Below are 21461 nucleotides of genomic sequence, written 5' to 3'. Positions count from 1 at the left end.
AGATGTGCAGGGAAGGTGGATTGGCCACACTAAATTGCCCCTTAATTGGAATAAATGAATTGGGCTCTCTAAAATTTAAAAAATAAAACACTGGTTGTAAAGCACTCCGGGGCATCCGGAGGTTATGAAAAATCGCTACTGGTATATAAAACCACTCGATTGGTGTAAGGGGTGAAGATTCCCTACATCCCCATTCCTCAGAGGGGGCCTGTGTAGGATTGGTGAAGGTCAGGTGAGATCAGGTTAAACATGCTGGTGTCAGGCAGAAATGTTGCCTTGCTAGAATTGCAGGCTGGGACGGTTGTTTGGATTACCGAAGGGGAACTGTATTATCATTTATTAAACATTGTCTAATAGTGGCAATTCCTTTTGCGTTTCTGAGGAGGGCACCTACACATGCAGTACACAACTTGGCTGCAGCATTTCCTGCATTACAGAACATACAGTGCAGAAGGAGGTCATTCGGCCCATCAAGTCTGCACCGACCCACTTAAGCCCTCACTTCCACCCTATCCCCGTAACCCAATAACCCCTGCTAACCTTTTTGGTCACGGAGGGCAATTTATCATGGCCAATCCACCTAACCTGCACGTCTTTGGACTGTGGGAGGAAACCGGAGCACCCGGAGAAAACCCACGCAGACACGGGGAGAACGTGCAGACTCCGCACAGACAGTGACCCAGCGGGGAATCGAAGGTGGGACCCTGGCGCTGTGAAGCAACAGCGCTACCCACTTGTGCTCCCATGCTGCCCATTCTTCAAAAGAACTTCATTAAGGCTGTCATATGGGGGTAGCACAGCAGCACAGTGGTTAGCACAGTTGCTTCGCCGCTCCAGGGTCCCAGATTCGACTCCCGGCTTGGGTCACTGTCTGTGTGGAGTCTGCACATTCTCCCAGTGTCTGTGTGGGTTAGCTCCGGGGAGGTGCTCCGGTTTCCTCCCACAGTCCAAAGATGTGCAGGTCAGGTGGATTGGCCGTGATAAATTGCCCTTAATGTCCAAAAAGATAAGGTGGGATTACAGGGATAGGGTGGAGCCGTGGACTTAAGTAGGGTGCTCTTTCCAAGGCCAATGCAGACTCGATGGGCCGAATGGCCTCATTCTGCACTGTAAATTCTACGATTCTATGATAATCTAATAAACTTTCAATAATGAATCCACTTATTGAGAGTGAATCGTTATAAATCTTCTGCTATTAGCTATGCTATGTCATCATTTAGAAAGTTCTACAAAGCAGGGTGTGGGTGGGAATGCCAATTATATTTGAAATCTGAAAATATCTTAGTACTGAAAGAGTTAATTAATTTACACCTTACATATTAATATTGCTACATACACCAAAATAGAAAACTAGTTTCAAAAATCCTGACATAGCACCCAACAAGTTGACAATTTAACAACAGCCCTGAAACATGAAAACATGTAGTTAAACAGGTTATGAAGCTTGATCATGTGCATCATATTCTTTCACTCAATTTGGAGAAAACAAAAAGTTTTTTTAATTCATTTGCAGGATGTGGGTGTCGCTGGTTAGGCCAGCATTTATTGCCCATCCCTAGTTGCCCTGAAGAAGGTGGTGGCGAGTTGTCTTTTTGAACCGTTGCAGTCCTTCAGGTATAGGTACACCCATTGTGCTGTTAGGGAGGGAGTTCCAGGATGCTGCCCCAGTGACAGTGAAGGAGCGGTGATATATTTCCAAGTCGGGGTGGTAAGTGATTTGATGGGGAACCTGCAGATGTTGAGGTTCCCAGGTATCTGCTGCTCTTGTCCTTCTAGATGATAGTGGGCGTGCTGTCTAAGGACCTTGGTGAGTCACTGCAGTGCATCTTGTAGGTGATACACATGGCTGCCACTTTTCATCGGTAGTGGAGGGTTTGAATGTTTGTGGAAGGGGGAGTAATCAAGCGGGGCTGCTTTGTCCTGGATAGTGTTGAGCTTCTTGAGTGTTTTTGGAGCTGCACTCATCCAGGCAAGTGGAGAGTATTCCATTACACTCCTGACTTCTGTCTTGTAGATGATGGTCAGGCTTTGGGGGATCAGGAGGTGAGATACTTACCGTAGGATTCCTAACCTTTGGCCTGCTCTGGTAGCCACAGTATTAATATGGCTAGTCCAGTTCAGTTTCTGATCAATCGTAATCCCCAGGATGTTGATTGTGGGGGATTCAGCGATGGTGATACCATTGAATGTCAAGGGCAATGGTTAGATCCTCTCTTGTAGGAGATGGTCATTGCCTGGCATTTGTGTGTTGCGAATGTAACTTGCCACTTGTCAGCCCAAGATATTATCCAGGTCTTGTTGCATTTGGACATGGACTGCCTTATTATCTGAGGAGTCGCGAATGGGGCTGAACATTGTGCAGTCATCTGCAAACATCCCCACTCTGACCTTTCGATGGGAGGGAGGTCATTGATAAAGCAGCTGACGATGGTTGGGCCTCGGACACTACCCTGAGGAACTCCTGCAATGATGTCCAGGAGCTGAGATGATTGACCTCCAACCACCACAATCATCATCCTTTGTGTCAGGTTTGACTTGTAGCCACGTAAAATGGCTGCGTTCCGATTAATCTGGCCAAAACCCAGTTTGAAATGGCTAACCCGAAAGTCTGCTGGGAAAAGCAGCTAACAAGACACAAGCAGGCAGCTGCAGACAGTATTGCATATTTGGCTCTGGGGAAGGTAGCCCAGATCGATACTCAGGGCTATCAACAGCCCATCAACCCAGGTATTTGCAGTTACATTCAGGACTGTTTGCAGCCCATCTATCCAGACATCTGCAGTTAAATCGGCTATCCCCGGGAACAATTGCAACATATTAGCAATTGAATACCGGGCCAGACCTGTCGGCGCCTGCAGTGGCCGAAACAAAGACAGGTGAGCGACCACCCCCCGATCGAGGAATCGCCTCACCATTGGACACATCGACCCCAGGGATTGGGGACAAATCCAATCACTTGGGACTCAGGGTCAAGGGCCGCCCCGGGAGGCGGGAAGCCCCTGGGCCCTATAAAAGTGAGGGGCCAAGTTCAGATCTCTCTCTCTCTCCTCTTCGCCTGCTCGAGACCTTTGCAAGAACAGCCACCGGCAACTGTAAGTTTGAATCCAGCGATCGCTATCCAGTAGAGACACCTAGCCACCGACCTGTAGCAACCTTTTGAATCCCGCGGGCCAGATCTGATTGGACAAGCCATTCGTTTCCCTGACCTGGTGGGCTCTTTCTAAGTTAAGTATTGGCCAGTAGTGATAGGTTTATTATATAGATAGTAGTATTAGTGTATTAATATTGCTTGTTGTATATAATAAATGACCGTTGTTTTAATCCTTACTAAGCGGTGTGCTGCATTATTAATCATAACTTGAACTTGAACCACGTGGCGGTATCATAAAGATACCTGGCGACTCGTGAGCAAAGGTGACGTAATCAGAGCCAATGACTAAGGCTAAAAAGAGCAACAGACTCCAACCAATGAAGAGTTTTCCCCCCGATTCCCATTGACATCCAGTTTAGCTAGGTCTCCTTGATGCCATATTTGGTCAAATTCTGCATGATATCAATGGCAGTCACTCTCACCTCATGAATGAAAGTAAATCCAGAAGTTGCAGGTATAATATTAGCCGGGCATTTCGACAGGTTGGAACATCTGTGATTATGGTTTTCTGGAAAAGCTAATGCTTTAAAAATAAAAGTGACATTTCCCTTTTTAACGCACTCACCAAGGTCATCACTTATCAAATGTTACATCAATTGTCACTCTCCCATATCCAAGCGGCCCCACCTCACTGTCTTAATTCACAAAAGAACTTAGTTTTAAAATTAATTAATGGGATGTGGGCGTCGCTGGTTGGGCCAGGATTTATTGCCCATCCCTGATTGTCCGTAAGAAGGTGGTGGTGAGCTGCCTTCTCGAACTGATGCAGTCCATGTGGTGTAGGTACATCCACAGTGCAGTCAGGGAAGGAATTCCAGGATTTTGGCCCAGCGACAGTGAAGGAACGGCGATATATTTCCAAGTCAGGATAGTGAGTGGCTCGAAGGGCAGATATTCCCATGTGTCTGGTGCCCTTACGCATCTAGATGGTAGTGATGTTGGGTTTGGAAGGTGCAAAGGAGCTTCGGTGAATTCCTGCAGTGCATCTTGTAGATGGTACACATTTCTCCCACTGTGTGTTGGTGGTGGTGGAGGGAATGAATGTTTTTGGATGGGGTGCCAATCAAGCGGATGCTGTGCCCTGGATGGTGTCAAGCATCTTGAGCATTGATGAAACAGCACTTACCAGACTCATTAAAAGTAACCCATTACACTCCTGACCAATGCCTTGTAGATGGTGGAGTGACTTGGGAGTTAGGAGATGACGTACTCATCACAGGATTCTTAGTCTCTGGCCTGATTTTGTAGCCACAGCATGTCACTGAATGTCAAGGGGCGAAGGTTAGATCATCTCTGTAGGAGATGGTCATTGCCTGACACTTGTGTGGCGTGAATATTACTTGCCACTTGTCAGGCCAAGTCTGGATATTGTCCAATTCTTGCTGCATTTGGACATGGACTGCTTCAGTATCTGAGAAGTCGTAAATGGTGTTGAACGTTGTGCAGTCATCAGCGACTATCCCTACTTCTGGCCTTATGATGGAAGGAGGTCATTGATGAAGCAGTGGAAGATGATTGGGCCGAGGACACTACCCAGAGGAACTCCTGCAGTGATTCCCTGGAATTGAGACGTTTGACCTCATACAACCACAGCCACCTTCCTTTGTCCTTGATAGGACTCCAACCTACAGAGAGGCCCCCGCCCCCACCCCCACCATCATCCCCACCCCTGATTGGCTCCAGTTTTGCTCAGGCCATCGATGCCACATTTAGTCAACTGCTGTCTTATCATAGAATCACAGAATTTACAATGCAGAAGGAGGCCATTCGGCCCATCGAGTCTGCACGGGCTCTTTGAAAGAGCACCCTACCCAAGCCCACACCTCCACCCTATCCCCATAACCCAGTAACCCCACCCAACACTAAGGGCAATTTTGGACACTAAGGGCAATTTAGCATGGCCAATCCACCTAACCTGCACATCTTTGGACTGTGGGAGGAAACCGGAGCACCCGGAGGAAACTCACGCACACACGGGGAGAACGTGCAGACTCCGCACAGACAGTGACCCAAGCCGGGAATCGAACCTGGGATCCTAGAGCTGTGAAGCAATTGTGCTAACCACCATGCTACCGTGCTGCCCGTCTTGATGTCAAGGGCAGTCACTCTCATCTCACCCTCCAGCTAGAGTTCAGAAACTGTACCCCATCCACTACCCTCCCACTCTTTCTCAGCGGTATTCTCTTCCTCCAACCTTTGCAGTTAATTCTTTACTCTTCGTCCCATATTTAGCTTCATACTCTTCCCCCCCTTCTAACTCAGTCAAGCTGGTAATCCTCATCTATTCCCCCAGTGAAATTGGTAACCTTCCCTCCTCACTATGCACCCTGCGCAAATTAATGCTGTCATTTCCCCTGCCCAGACCCACTCAGCAAATACCTCCTTCCTCCCCACCACTTCTTAGCTCCTCCCTGTTTTACCAGGGGCTGGTTTAGCACACTGGGCTAAATAGCTGGCTTTTAAAGCAGGCCAAGGCAGGCCAGCAGCACGGTTCAATTCCCGTACCAGCCTCCCCGAACAGGCGCCGGAATGTGGAGACTAGGGGCTTTTCACAGTAACTTCACTGAAGCCTACTTGTGACAATAAGCGATTTTCATTTTCATTTTCCTGATGTTCTCATTCACAGCTTCTGTCCCCGTCCCTTTTCCATTCATTATCACCCGTTTCTCTCTTCCATTTATTTTACTGTGTCATATATTTCCTCTCTCTTTCACCTTTACCTCCTTTTGTTCCAACAATTCCCAATTTCACTCATTCCATTCCCCCCTTTCACTGCCATCCACGCCAACAGCTGCTATTTAAATATCTCTTGAAATCCATTCTGTTCCCTCCACTTGCTGTACATTTCTGCCCTGCTCCACTCACATTTCCACTCCCCAATCCAGCTGTCGACCAGCACTTCCAGACCTGGGCGCCACCTTCCTCTGCGCTGACTCTGATGCTTGGCTTTGCCACCTCTACACACTGTAAGTCGGAACTCTGAAGAAAGCTCCCAACTAAAGTCCACAGAGGCAATGCTGGTCATTAGTACTGGGAACTCGCTAAAATGAGCAGGATTTGTGCGTTAGCCACCATATTCAGCGAGGAGTGTGACTGATGGCTAGAGGGGTAGGGGTGTTTTCGTACTTGATCACCAGACATTGACACAATGATATCAGCATGCAACAGTGATGCTTGGTATATATGCACAATGTCCTTGGAAAAGTACAGGATACATCACATGAATTATACATTCTCATCATTCATACACAGAAAAATAAATTTAGATGAACTCTAAACAAGAACAATGGAATTGACTTACTTAAAGGGACTAAACAAAAAGGACAGTGTTGTCTCTTTCTTGTGAATCATCTTCACCTGCAAAATAATTAAGAAGTTTAATAAAGTGTGCATGTATCTCCACAACCCATAGGTTTTCTGGCATCCACACATTACAAGGCCACATAATCCCATTACTGTTCGTGATAATTCTACCCGTTCACTTTTCTCACATTCCTCTGCCTGTGGCAGCTTATACTGTGGAACTTTGTTCCCAAATTTCTTTGTTTTGCCAACTGTTCCACTACTGTGAAAACACTCGATAACAAACTCTCTCGGTACGCAATCAGTCGTCTTCCCCAATGACTACTCAGTATCAATCCTTCCTACCCTTCATTTTGCACAGCACCTCAAGATGTCCTACTACATTGAAGATAGTACAGAACTGCAAGTTTCATGACGTCAGGATTAACTGCCATGAAATTAATGTCATCTTAATGAGATGTGACTTAAAGCTACAAGATTTAAAATGTAACAAATGCTTTGTCTTTCCCCTTGTTTGCTAATATCTCTTCAATTTCTTCATTAATCATTCTCCAATATTCCACATCACGCCCTTATTAAGCAAACTGGGAAGGACAAAACATTATTCTGTTTTAACTCAACCGTTCTCATGATCTTAAAACTATGGAACATTTTACTTTCCACCTAAATCTTCAAAGTCTTTCCCAAAAGAATTATCACTATCTCCTGATTGAACCAATCTTACTTCTTCAACCTTTTATCTGGGTCTTCCGCTAAAATAAACTCGGACAATTTATTTTTTTAAATGAACAGTTTAAACAGGCAGGCCAGGAATTTCCTCGGTTGTCCTAACCATTTGCCATAACAACGTCAGACATTTAGACCATCACGGCAGAAGGTCAGACAGTCCTTGGGGAAGTTCAGGCGAGAACGCACACTGTCAGCAGTATGGCCAAGACAGAGTTGGTGAGTAGAGGTGACTGGGTTTCCCTTAGTGGGAACGTCCGCCCACTATTGCTGCTGAGCTGTCACCCCCAAGTAGGTTGCCACCTGAACAGGATTCTCATTGCCAAGAGACAGCCCCCAAGGAGCACTGTGAAAAGATACAGCAGGGTGTTGCTTCTGCACTCGGTGAAAGGTACCAGACAAGGGACAGAACTGCCCCATTTCAGGAAGACAGAAACTGAGAGCGGTTAAGCTGGTGGGAACAAAATTGGAGGAAAAGAAAAGAAGCGACTAGATAACTTTCTCCTTCCATTTTGGACATGGGGGCCACTACCCTGGGACCATCACTGTCTATTTGGGAAAAGACAGAAAAAAGTTTTTAAAAATAGGGAGGCAAACGAATGAGGAGGCACCATGCACCACCGGCATTTATTTGAATGGCTGAGGTGGTTCGAAGCAGTCACAGCAAAGCATGGGGAGAAAAGTCCACGTCAGTCACATCTTCCCGCCACATTGCTTGTTCCACCATCCTACCCACTGTGGAATGGCATAGCAGACAAAATTCCAGACAAAGTAATCATGAACCTTTTTTCATTATTAAAAGTATATTGATGTGATCCACAGCTGGTGTATTATTTAAACAACTGTGCTGGTCTTCATGAAATGTAATGAATAACATCTGGTCCATCAAATTTGACTTGCATATCATATTTGGGCAGCACGGTAGCCTTGTGGATAGCACAATTGCTTCACAGCTCCAGGGTCCCAGGTTCGATTCCGGCTTGGGTCACTGTCTGTGCGGAGTCTGCACGTCCTCCCCGTGTGTGCGTGGGTTTCCTCCGGGTGCTCCGGTTTCCTCCCACAGTCCAAAGATGTGCGGGTTAGGTGGATTGGCCATGATAAATTGCCCTTCGTGTCCAAAATTGCCCTTAGTGTTGGGTGGGGTTACTGGGATATGGGGATAGGGTGGGGGTGTTGACTTTGGGTAGGGTGCTCTTTCCAAGAGCCGGTGCAGACTCGATGGGCCGAATGGCCTCCTTCTGCACTGTAAATTCTATGAATCTATGATAATCACCTTAACTTGACCCAGAATCAACTTGACCCAGAATCAAATGAGTAGCCACTTAAGTAAGTTCTATGAAAACATAATTATGTGATTTTGAATTATTTATTGGTACAATTCAGCTCAATGAGCATGAACAAAAATATTCAGAAAGATTGGGAAGATGATTACGAGACATAAAAACAGCAAACTACTCAGTTAGGCACGTATTTCATAATTCTTTTTTAAAAATTGATACTTAACAACAAATTTCATACCGTAAATTGTTCCAATATTTGCATGGTGTTTGTTAGCATGCATTCAGCTTTGTACTGGTCGCTGTTGTTTAAATACTCCAACGGTAAAATGCCCTATCAGAAATAAAACATCGATGACAAATTGATGCATGAGGCACATATAAGTTACCTTAAATATTTGAAACAGTTGCTTTAAGTTTTTGAAAACAATTTAAGGCATCGTTTTACTCAGGCTGGATTCATTCTAAGTACAAGAAATGCCTGGATTTTCCTTAAATTACACCTAACTGTATGAAACAATTTATAGACAAAATAACGAAATTAGCTAGATTGTCTAAGCAAGACAGCTGTCAGATTTCACATCGCACCTTGCATACGTGAGTAATAGGGTGTGGGCCCCCACTAAAATGGTCAATTTATAGTGTGGCTGAATTACAACTGATCAAAAATAACAGGAGTTCTCGCGAGCAGCATAAACAAACAAAGAGATGTAGTCGACATTGGTAATCTACCCTATGTTCAATAATTTGGAAGTAAACATTATAATTTTGTCTGCATGAGATAAAGATGCGTTTTCTCATTTGGAACAGGCTTGATGGACCCAGCTGGTCTTTTCCTGCCTGTCAATTTTGCATAATTGTCAATTGCATATAAACTTAACTTGGCACATTCTTACATAATTAAATGTTACGCTGCCTCCTCTCGAAGGTCATTCTGATTTTGAGGGCAGCACCCTCTACTTGGACCTGCTCCTTAGTGAGGGTATGTGCACACAGATGAGATCATGTTTGAAGATGTTTATGCCACTCCTCAAGTGGCAGCCAAGACATTTTACATGGCTAACAGTCGCAGAATGTCTTACTGAATCATGCAGACAGTCACAAACCGTGGGCCTTCAACATCTTCAAGAGTACAGTGAATAATCATTGCAAACAAGGAAATGCAGTGGTGCCCCAGATGTGCAACTTTACATCCATTGGCAACGTGAAGTAGAAAAGCAAGGTTCCGATGTATTGCACATAAAATCACAAGTTAAAATTTTAATGCAAGAATAGTGTAAAATATGCTGCTTTTTCTTTGTGTTGGCACTTGAGCTTTCTATTAAGGGGTTTCTTAGCAAATCTGAAAACAACCAAGAGTTCATGCTGCTATCACAGATTCTTGTAGCAGTTTTTTTAACATTTTGGATGCCTAGAGAATGGTCAGGACAGGAGTGAACTGGCCGGATATTTGTCTCTAAGGGAACAGTGACTCTACTGTGAATTTGATAAAAGGTTTGAGGGGGGATAGGAGGCTCTCAAATCAAGGTTTTATATTGGAAGCTAGATAGCCTTCAAAGAGATGAGAAATCCATGGATCACAATAAACTGGGCAGAATGGTTAATGGGCAAAGTCCACGGACAAAAAGCAGGGGGAAGAAATTGAATTTCTAATAACCAGTCAGGGTCATAGCATATTCCAAAGCACTTTGCAACCAATTAAGACATTTTTGAAATGCAGTCACTGTTGTAATGTAGGAAATGCAGTAGCCAATTTGAGTGCAGTGAATGCCCACAACAGCAACGTAAGATTAGCTGGATAATCTCTTTTTGCGCTGTTGATAAATATTGGTCAGAACACTGGCGATAACTCCCTCCCTTGCTTTTCTTCAAAACAGCGCCACGGAATATTTTACATTCCCCCGAGACGACAGACAAGGTCACGTTTTAACGCCTCATCTGACAGGGTCAGCCTAGATTTTTGTGCTCAAGCCTGAGAATGGGACTTGGAACCTGGAACCGACCACCTTTCTGATTTATTTAAAGGGGGGGGGAAGAGTGCTGCCAACTAAGTCACAGCTGGAACCTAAGTGTTAGATCTTGTGACATGGTTTGATGACTGGTTGGGAAAGGTGGAGATTTGGGATAAAGGCTGTTCTCGGATTGGCAGATGCAGTGTTCTCCAAGAATCTACACTCGGGCTTTAGCTTTTCACCGTGCAGTTTATGACTTGGATGCAGCAATGGAGATTGTATATCCAAGTTTGCAGACAGCACCAAGTTCAGAGGCACTGTAAGTTTTGCAACTGAAAAGCAGAAATGACACAGAAAAACAAAATGTGTGGGCAACAGAAACCCAACACTGGGAGGTAGCACGCCATCCACTTATGATCCGAGAAAGACAAATCAGAATATTTTCTTAATGATAAGAAGTTGTGGAGGAGCAAGGGCATTTCGATATTCATGCGTACAGATCAGTAAACACTAGTGCACCGAGACGAAAAGTAATTTAAAAAAGGCTAACACAATATCAGTTTTTAATCTCAATACAAAAGTTAGGAAGTTGCCTTGCTTCGTTCCTTCCACTGTCTCAAAGGAAAATATCCATTGTTCAGCTGATGAGGAAATTCTGCAAAGACTTGGGCTGGAAGGTGTTATTTAGAGGTCCAGTATGATACCACAGCCTTACGTATTCAGGGTGTGGTGCCTACATTTGTTGACTAGCGTGCAGAAAAGCAGTTCTGCTGAAAGCAGCTTATGAGGATATCCTGATAAATGGCAGAAGTGCTAGAAAGAATTACATAAAGGTTGAGTAATAGACCACAGGTTTATATATTTTGGGTTTGGTGTCTACCTTATTGGTTGGACTGCAGAAAGCAAGTAGTTGTTATGGAGCTTTGTAGAATACAATACAGGTGTGTGCCTGAGGCATTGGCATCTTTTCTCTAACGCGCATTAACTTGCCTTTTTGCTTTACAAAGATGCTGACGGAATTGGTGTGTATTTTCCAGGATTTTCTGAGGGTGTTCTCACCAAATTTCCTGTACTTGTCCGTTTTTATTTGTTCATTTTAAGATGAATGGTGTTGCTCATCGTGCAAGATGTATCAAATGGTGCAGGACGGGCATCAGTGCAGGGGTCTCAACTTTTCACAATTTAAATAAATGACCTGGGTGAAGGGGTTGAACAGATGGTTGCTAAATTTGCTGATGCCACAAAGATAGATAGGAAAGTAAGTTGTGAAGAGGCCATCTGGAGTCAACAAAGGGATATAGACAGGTTAAGTGAGTGGGCAAAAATCTGGCAAATGTGGAGATTTAAAAAAAAAGCCTATTATTCAAAAAGTGAAAGATTGAAGAGCTCTGAGATGCAGAGGGGTCCGTGGCTGAACAAGTTGCAAAAAGTTAGCACGCGGGTACAACAATTAGGAAAGCAAACAGAATGTTGCTGTTTATTGTGAGGGGAATTGTGTACAAATACAGAGGTTATGCTCTTGTTATACAGGGCATTGGTGAGACTACATCAGGAGTACTATGCACAGTTTTGGCCTCCTTACTTAAGGGAGGATGTAAATGTGTTGGAAGCAGTCCAGAGAAGGTTTACTAGACTAATGCACAGAATGGCCGTATTGTGTTATCCGGCAGAACAGGCTAGGCTTGTGCCTGCTAGAGTTTAGAAGAGTAAAAGGCAACTTGATTGAAATGTAAAGGGATCTTCACAGGGTGGTTATGAAAAAGATGTTTCCTCTTGTGGTAGAATCTAGAACTAGGGGTCATGTTTTTAAAAATAAATATTCGCTGCTAGGAACATCTTTGAAATCCTTGTTGGACCCTGGTTTCCTTGTTTAATTTTGGTCTTTGTTTAAGACTTTGGTCTTAAACTACAGACTCTGATTTTAAACTAAGACACCCCTGGCCTAATGTGCTATTTGAACTGGCCCAAGCACTCCCCTTCGTCCAGTGTGCTATTTGAATGGCCCAATGATGTCATTTTAATGGACTTGGCTAGCAGCCAATCAACTCTTCTGAAATTCCAGGGCTTGTTCAGTTCTCGATGTTGATTGGTAGAAAGCTTCAAAGGCTTCTGGGAAGAAGAAGCGCAGACTCCATTTTAATTCAGTTCTGCTTAGACCTGGAGCAGCAAGGAGCAGGTTAAAACACTCGCTCTATCAGCTAAGGCTGCCAAGTTAAAACACTCTCTTTTCAGCGAGGCGTGTGAAAGTTTAACCTCTGATTAAAAGGCTGCAAGCAGTCTCCAGCCAGGTCTGTGAAAGCCTAACTTCTGTTTGGAAGGCTGAGGAATGAACAGGGCAGATAGTTCTCTCTTAAGATCTCTAAAGGTCTGGAAGAAAAGACCCCTTGTCTGTTTCTCTTCACTACAGTTAATCTTGATCTGCAGAAAGAGCGTTCAAGAGGCAGAGTGGACGGAAACCCCTCTTTTAAATTCTCAGGCAGAAAATTCTAAAATAATCTCAGTGAGACTGCAGTCAGTCAAGTGAAAGTGACTCCCCAGAGGAAATTCTACATGCTGTGGGTTTTATTAGATGGTCCGATCCATCCGGTGGATTTCAACATCTCGCGTCCCAAGAAGATCACCACCCACAGAAACCGCCACCTCAGCAGCGAAGATACTCATCTCTTATTCCCAGTTTAATCCCCATTATTTTGATCCTTCCCTATCTACTATGTGCCAGTCTTACGTGTGTTTGGGTGGACGGTGTTAGAGGAATGATTGGATTATTCTATTATTACCATTACATGTCTATCTCTTCTTCTGTCATAAATAAAGAGTTTTTAAATGTTTTACTTACAAATCTGGTGTCTGTAAGTCATTGCAGCAGTCAAAGATCAACAGTCTCAGGATAATATACAAATTATTGGTTAATTCACTTATGTTGGGACTCTGGGGTCTATGGGGCTGGAATTGACCGCACACTCGCCCAGGGGGTCGTAACATCACCCATTTAAGACAGAGGTGAGGAGAAGTATTTATTTCAGAGGGTCTTGTGCCTTAGGAACTCCTTTCTGAAAGGATGGTGGCAGCAGAATCTTTGAATATTTTTAAGGCAGAACTAGACAGATTCTTGATAAGCAAAGGGGTGAGAGGTTATTGAGGGTAGGTGGGAAGATGGAATTGAGGTGATAATCAGATCAGCCGTGATCATATTGAATAGTGGAGCAGACTCGAGGGGCCAAATGGCCTGCTCCTGCTCCGAATTTGTATGTTCTTGTGATCGTAATAAAGACAAATTCCTTTTACCTGCTGCTTGCTAACCAAAGGCTCAAACCCATGATTTTCTGTTGTTTTGTGACCAACTAGTGACTATAATAATAACCGTTATTGTCACAGGTAGGCTTACATTAACACTGCAATGAAGTTATTGTGAAAAGCCCCTAGTCGCCACATTCTGGCCCCTGTTCGGCTGCACGGAACGAGAATTCAGAATGTCCAATTCACCTAACAGCACGTCTTTCGGGACTTGTGGGAGGAAACCGGAGCACCCGGAGAAAACCCACGCAGGCACGGGGAGAACATGCAGACTCCCCACAGACAGTGACCCAAGCCGGGAATCGAACCTGGCACCCTGGCGCTGTGAAGCCTCAGTGCTAACCACTCTGCTACCATGCCGCCCACTATTCTCTTTGACAGGGTGGGGGTGCAGAAACATGCAGTTGTGTCTAGGTCGAGACAGAAGGTCGGAGGTGATGGGAGATTGGAACCATTCTAAGATATTAAATTTAGTGTGTGAGTCAGCCCATTGCGTGGAACATGACCTGATTCTGTCTCCTGAAATCGAATGTTGCAGAATTGGACACCCGAAGTTGCACACCCGCTGCAGGATTCTCCGTCGGCGGGATCCTCCACTTCGCCGGCATTGCCCACGGGTTTCCCGACGGCGAGGAGGTGGCCACAATAGGAAACCCCATTGGGCGGCTGCAGGAACGGAGAATCCCCGCTGCCAGCGGGGGTGCGCCGCACTGGAAAACGGGGCTGAGGGGACAGAGAATCCTGCCCCCAATTTTTATTTTTATCTGCTTCAGCCATCAACAACCTTCTGGACTGCTAACTTAGAAATTACCCTTGAATTATCAAGAAAATACAAAAGCAAATCATGGACGTTTCACTCCTATTATCAAGTCCAGTTATGTATTGATTACCACTAAGAAATTAACACAAAATATCAGCTCACCACAGAATTTAGAGGGAAAGGGACTCCAATTAGAGCAGCCATCAATGGAGCCACATCGGCCTTAGTGAGAAAAATAGAAACAATTAATTGCAACATTTTGCGGTGAGCAGAGACAATAAAGTATCGAACTCACATGTTTTTAAAACCCAACATTTTAAAGGTTCCGTCAAATTTGGCCCATCATGCTCTTTGCAAGAGCTATCCAATTAGTACCACTCCCCTGCCCTTCCTCTGCACCCTCGCAGTTTATTCCCCTCTCCGGGTATTTATTCAGCTCTGGTTTGAATGTTTATTATTGAGCATTCCAGATCGCAACAACTTTCTGCGTGAAATAAATGTTTCCTCGGGTCACCTTTGTTCTTTTTTGCCAATCAACTGAAATCCTACTCCTTTTATGCTCAAGAGTTGGTGGTCTGGATTCTCCGTCGGCGGGATCCTCCGTTTCACCGGCAGCGCACTCACGCTCGGGGATTTCCCGACGGCGTGGGGGTGCCCACAATGGGAAACTCCGTTGGCTAGCTGCGCCCCCCCCCTCCAATCTTTGTACTTGAAGTTTCGGAGCCTAACAGGCAAGAATATTGTAAATGTCTATATTTCTATGGTGATATTTAGAATACAATTTTAAACCCTGAGCAAGTTAAGGGTTTTACCTGATTTACATCAAACCTCTTCCTGTCATTTAACTTCCATTCTGAAAGAAAAAGCAAAGCAAAGTTTGAAAAGTACAACATCAGTCATCTTTGATTCTCCCCCACCCCTGCATCCTCAAAAGTTAGCACACTGCTGGTGAGTGAAGTTGGAAACTGCCTCAGGAATAGATTCTATTGGAGCTCCTCTTGTTTACGTCCACCTTGAACCTGAATATCCCTGGTGACTGCCAGCAAGTCAGTGGATGACTACGATGCAGACAGAATGGTGAGATGCCACATAAGGGTGCAGTTTCACCATCTTGCCCTCGCTACGTCCTCGCGAGTTGGAACGTCAAGAGCAGTGATGAATAGAAGAGTCCAGCGGTGGTCACAATTCTATTGTCTTTGTACAGAGACTACCTTGCTCTTCTAATGTGAGAAAGCTATTCAACTCCAGTAAGTAGTTGAGTACGAGTTTTAACGGTTGACTCACAATCTCTCAACACATCTCTCGGGCAACTGCCTCTGGCTCTTTCTCTGTGTCCAGTTTTCCTCGGTGAGGAGGAGCAGGAGGTGCAGTGGAAACTGGGAAGAGTCCCGTTGCACAGGATGCAAATAAGCCGGGCGAGGTGTAATCCATCCGAAGTTCACCCGCCATGCAATTCCTTCCTCCAACTTTCTGAGGAGCAATGCAGCAGGAAGCACATTTTCCGCAAGGAAACGCAACATGACTTATGTAGGATCTTCAAACTTTGACTTAAAAGCATCATCTTGCACTGAGAACAGCACTGGCACTCAAAGGCAATGATACTCTATACAACGGACTCATTCTGGTCAAATGCAATGGATCTTTGCAACATCTCACTGTCCACAGTGCATTGCGCACGCGATTGATGCCCAATCCACCAGAGCTGATCTGTAGACATTTCTTATCTCCTGACACAGTGGCTCAAGAGGAGAGGACATAACCTATCTCAGAGCTGCAGATTTAGCCCAACTATTCCTTTTGGTTTTTAAACTCCACACCAGCCTCCTCTACTTCCCTTCAGCTATCAGCATAATCGTCTACTCCTTTCTCCTCATGTACTGACCCAGCTTGCCCCTAACTACATCTAGGCTATTTGCCTCAACTACTCCTCGTGATAAGAGTTCTACACTCTAACCATTCTCCAGGAAAGAGGTTTCTTCTGAATTTTTATGTTTCATTTATTGGTGACTATCTATCTTATATTCATGTTCTGCTCTCCTTCCCAAGTCGCAATATGTCCTTTATACCTTCCCAGTCAAACCCTTGAGGAATTGTCAAGACCTCTGGTCTCCCCCAGCCTTCTCTTTTCTGGAGAATAGAACCCCGGCCTGTTCAGTCTGTCCCGATGAACATATCCTCTCGTACCATTTTTGTGAATCCTTTTTCATGGTGTCTCTATGGGTCGGATTCTCCGGTCCCCCAACAACGTGTTTTTTAGCGGCGCACCATTCGCTGGCGGCTGGATTGGGTACTCCCGCCGCTTTGTCAATGGAATTTCCCATTAAAGCCACCCTGTGCTGTCGGGAAAGCCGTGGGTGGGGGTGTGCAGCCGGCAGGAACACAGAATCCCAACGGCAGGAGAATTCCAGCCGATAATCTTTCTACAGTACGGAGATCGGAACTGACCCACAGTACTCCATCACATCACTAGCTCCTACACTTGGAATATTGCGCACGATTCTGGTCGCCGCTCTACCAGAAGGGTGTGGAGGCTTTGGAGAGGGTGCAGAGGAGGTTTACCAGGATGTTGCCTGGTCTGGAAGGTGTTAGCCATGCGGTGAGGCTGAATAGACTTGGACTGCCCCTCATAATCTTGTAGAGCTCTATCAGCTTGATGGGTGACCTGATAGAGGTCTACAAGATTATGAGGGGCATGGATAGAGTGGATGGGCAGGCACTCGTTCCCAAGCTGGAGGGGCCAGTAACCAGTGGGCATAGGTTTAAGGTCCACAGAGCAAAGTTTAGAGGAGATGTGCAAGGCAGGATTTTTTCACAGAAGGTGGTGAGTGCCTGGAACGTGTTGCCAGGGGAGGCTGTGGAAGTAGGTACATTAATGGCGTTCAAAAGGCATCTCGACAAATACATGGATAAGATGGGTATAGAGGGATACGGCACAAGGAAGTGCTGAGGGTTTTGGCCAAGCGTGGTATCATGACCGGTACAGGCTTGGAGGGGCGAAGGGCCTGTTCCTCTGCTGTATTGTTCTTTGTACACTAGAAGTCATCGATTCAGATAATGCAATGAAGTACTCAGATTCTCGGATTAGCTTTATCGCTGTAGTATTAACCCTATGAAACTAAGCCTCTAAAACAGTCCCTGATTTAAACATTTTATACCCTTCCACCTTGTTTCTCCCGTTAGAGAATACACTTTAATTTCATTGCTGATTAAGTTTCTGGATCTTTCAGCATTTTCACAGGAAGGATTTGAGGGGAATAAAAGCATTTCCGCACTCATGTTAAGTTTTTTAAAAAGCCTCACGGATTCAGGATAATTTAACACATTACAACAGTTATGTTAAAGAGTAATTGAATGGCTGTAAAGTGCCCTGGATGGCTTCAGGTCATAAAAGGCACTAAATAAATGTCAGTCTTCCTTTTAAAAAGAAGTGGCCTGCCTTTTAAACAGCAACATGAAACATACCCTGCAGAAAATCATCCTGAAACTGTTGGTTTGAGCCAACCAGTGGTCCATTTACTCCAGCTCCCCAGGCGACCAAGGGTGTGAGGGTTTCTGAGGGGTGGCCTGCACCATGTGAACCTGTAGCAGCAAAGACATGTAGGGATTAGGCATAAATCTAATGTGCCAAGATGCACTGCTACGAACAGGTATTGGTCAAAATATAAAGACATTAAGGAAATTGGTCTGTTGCATAATTACACACACACAGATACACACAGCACGCTATTTACTAGAATGTCAATTTGTTTCTCCCACACAGACTTTGCTTAACAGCTGGGCAAAGTGATTACTTAGTCTCTACAGTGCATAAGGAGGCCATTTAGTCCTCCAGGTCTGCACTGACCTTGCGAAAGAGCACCCTACCTCCGCCCTATCCCGTAACCCCACCAACTCTGCACATCCCTGGACACTAAGGGGCAATTTTAGCACAGCCAATCCACCTAACCTGTACATCTTTGGACTGTAGAAGGAAACCGGAGCACCCGGAGGAAACCCACACAGACACGGGGAGAACGTGCAGACTCCACACTGTCACCCGAGTTCTGAATTTAACCCGGGCCCTGCCGCTGTGATGCAGCAGTGCTAACCACTGGAGAAATCTCACCGGTGAGAGTCAGGGCAATTTTCATCTTGTTTTCTCCCGTTTGCGCCGCTAAATGAGGCAGTACACCCTGCCCCCACCTCCCCTGCACCCTCAGGTGTGCCTGTTGTGATCGTGAGGACGGAGTTTGCTTTGGGCATTTATTGTCCCTGCTGGAAAACATGTGAGAGACGAATAAACTGACAAGAGTTAAGTGGATGTTGGTGGGAGACCGAACACCACTTTCATCTCAAGTCGCCTACTTCCTCAACCTACTCACAAGCCATGGGTACCCACCCTTCCTCCCATTTCATCAATGTCAGGTCTGTGCCACTGTGTAAAGTGGGTTTCTTGGAGGGTTTTCCTGCCAGAAAGAACACTTTACCCATTAGTCAATGCAGTCTATGGGTGTGCGTTTACTGATGCCACAACTGCAGAGGCGCACTTGCTACACCTGCAATGCGTTTCAGCGACATCCTCGGCAGCTGTCTGCATCAACAATGGCGCAGACCAAACCCAGCTGGGGCACAAACTATGCTCTCACCATCCCTCTCCTGTGCCTTTACCTGCTTGCCGACACTCCCCAAAGCCCTCGGTGGCTCCACTCCTCTCCACAGCCCTTGCCAGTTTTTGCCACTCTCTTCGGCCTTGCTCACTTGAGGGGCAGCAAGTGAAAGTGTGGGCTCAGGAAAGGCAGTAAGGGTTCGGGAGAGGGGTGTCGAGTGGGAGGCAGCGAGGGCTCGGGAGAGAGGGCGCGGGGGAGAGGGTAAGGGCTCAGGAGGCAGCAAGAAGGCAACAAGCAAAGGAGGACAATGGACCATAACAAAAGGCGTTGGTAGTGGGAGAAACGCACATGGAGTGGGTGTCGAGTGGATGCTCACAACTGTTCCTGTTCAGCGGCACAAGTTACAGTATATCTTTTACAAAGCTATTCACCAATCCCCAGTAAGCCCATTGATGCAGCACCACCTCATGGCAGATGCAGTCCATTGCACCAAGTATTCAGAAAATTCAGCAGACTGATGGTCACGTAATGCTGGATGGTAAGTGACAACATGCAGAGTGGTTTGTTTCAATTCATCTACGAAATGTGGGTGTTGCTGGCTGGGCCTGCATTTATTGCCCATCCCTAACTGCCTTCCATTTCAGAGGGTATTTGAGAGTTGATCACATTGCTGTGGATCTGGAATCATATGTATAATGTAACATCTCACACTCCCAGTGTCACCTAGAGGTGCGGTGTCCTAAAAAACTGACACCATCTAATTTTTATTACACAATGGACAAATAGATATCAATGGGCTGTAAATCCTAATGTGCAGAATCCTCAATGGCCTTACCCCACTCTGTCATCCCATGATCAGAAGTGTAGATGAACGCAGTCTTCTTGTCATTTCTGTAGAAGTCTTCAATGACAGAAATAACTTCCTGAATACCTTTGTCTACAGTTCGGATATTTTCCTTGTACTCACTGAATAATAAATGTTCAGAATCAATTGTTAGAAATGCAAATTGACACATGACATCTGCAAATCATAGTGAAAGACTTACTTTGCACCTTTCGCAGTCTCACAAATTTGTTTCACTGCCAATGGCATACTTTTGAAGTGGCGCCAATGCGGGAAACATGGCAGCCAATTTGAACACGGAAAGCTCTTCAAAACAGCAATGTTGAAATGACCAGATTATCTGTTTTTGTGATGCTGGCTGAGGGATAGATATTGGCCAGGACACTGGGGAGAATTCCTGGCCCTCTTCAAAGTAGCACCATCGGGTCTTTTAGATCCACTGGAGAGGCTAGGTGGGATCTCAATTCAATGTCTCTGCTGAAAGGCAGTGCTGCACTGGAGTGCCTCAGTGCTGCGCTGGAGTGCCTCAGTGCTGCGCTGGAGTGCCTCAGTGCTGCGCTGGAGTGCCCTAGTGCTGCGCTGGAGTGCCTCAGTGTTGCGCTGGAGTGCCTCAGTGCTGCGCTGGAGTGCCTCAGTGCTGCGCTGGAGTGCCCTAGTGCTGCGCTGGAGTGCCTCAGTGTTGCGCTGGAGTGCCTCAGTGCTGCGCTGGAGTGCCTCAGTGCTGCGCTGGAGTGCCTCAGTGCTGCGCTGGAGTGCCTCAGTGCTGCGCTGGAGTGCCTCAGTGCTGCGCTGGAGTGCCCTAGTGCTGCGCTGGAGTGCCTCAGTGTTGCGCTGGAGTGCCTCAGTGCTGCGCTGGAGTGCCTCAGTGCTGCGCTGGAGTGCCTCAGTGCTGCGCTGGAGTGCCTCAGTGCTGCGCTGGAGTGCCTCAGTGCTGCGCTGGAGTGCCCTAGTGCTGCGCTGGAGTGCCCTAGTGCTGCGCTGGAGTGCCCCAGTGTTGCGCTGGAGTGCCTCAGTGCTGCGCTGGAGTGCCTCAGTGCTGCGCTGGAGTGCCTCAGTGCTGCGCTGGAGTGCCTCAGTGCTGCGCTGGAGTGCCTCAGTGCTGCGCTGGAGTGCCTCAGTGCTGCGCTGGAGTGCCTCAGTGCTGCGCTGGAGTGCCTCAGTACTGCGCTGGAGTGCCTCAGTACTGCGCTGGAGTGACTCAGTACTGCGCTGGAGTGCCTCAGTACTGCACTGGAGTGACTCAGTACTGCGCTGGAGTGCCAGTCTAGATTTGTGTGTTCCAAATCTGGGAGTGGTATTTGCCTTCCGACTGAGAGGCAACCAATTAAGCCGTAGCTAAGTAGTGAACGACTGGCCCTTTCACCAGTACATTTGCAAGGATGTAAATGTGTTGGAAGCTGTTCAGGGAAGGTTTACTACACGAATATCTGGCTTGTCTTATGAAGAAAAGGTTGGCTCAGCCAACATTTATTGCCCATCCCGTGTTGTCCTTCAGAAGGTGGGGTGAGCTGCTTTCTTGAACCGCTGCAGTCCCGGAGGTGTAGATACACCCACTGTGCTGTTAGGGA

General features: G+C 46.1%; 1 protein-coding gene across 7 annotated transcripts in view; it reads right to left on the bottom strand.

Annotated features, from left to right (window-relative positions):
* pign (phosphatidylinositol glycan anchor biosynthesis, class N) overlaps positions 1–21461 on the bottom strand; it is a 154570-nt gene that overhangs the window by 99078 nt on the left and 34031 nt on the right. For all 7 annotated transcript variants that reach the window (XR_011947909.1, XM_072510117.1, XM_072510118.1 and 4 more), the window contains exons 7-12: positions 19885–20015; positions 17926–18042; positions 15276–15316; positions 14626–14685; positions 8699–8791; positions 6453–6508 (exon numbers count right to left, since the gene is read on the bottom strand). Coding sequence is in view for 6 of the 7 variants with exons in the window: in XM_072510117.1 (XP_072366218.1) it covers positions 6453–6508; positions 8699–8791; positions 14626–14685; positions 15276–15316; positions 17926–18042; positions 19885–20015 (498 nt within the window). In the remaining variant the exon portion in view is untranslated. The remainder of the gene's footprint in view (positions 1–6452; positions 6509–8698; positions 8792–14625; positions 14686–15275; positions 15317–17925; positions 18043–19884; positions 20016–21461) is intronic.

Source organism: Scyliorhinus torazame, chromosome 6, assembly GCF_047496885.1.
Source record: "Scyliorhinus torazame isolate Kashiwa2021f chromosome 6, sScyTor2.1, whole genome shotgun sequence".
Lineage (NCBI taxonomy): Eukaryota > Metazoa > Chordata > Chondrichthyes > Carcharhiniformes > Scyliorhinidae > Scyliorhinus > Scyliorhinus torazame.
This window is presented reverse-complemented; position numbering and strand designations above follow the sequence as displayed.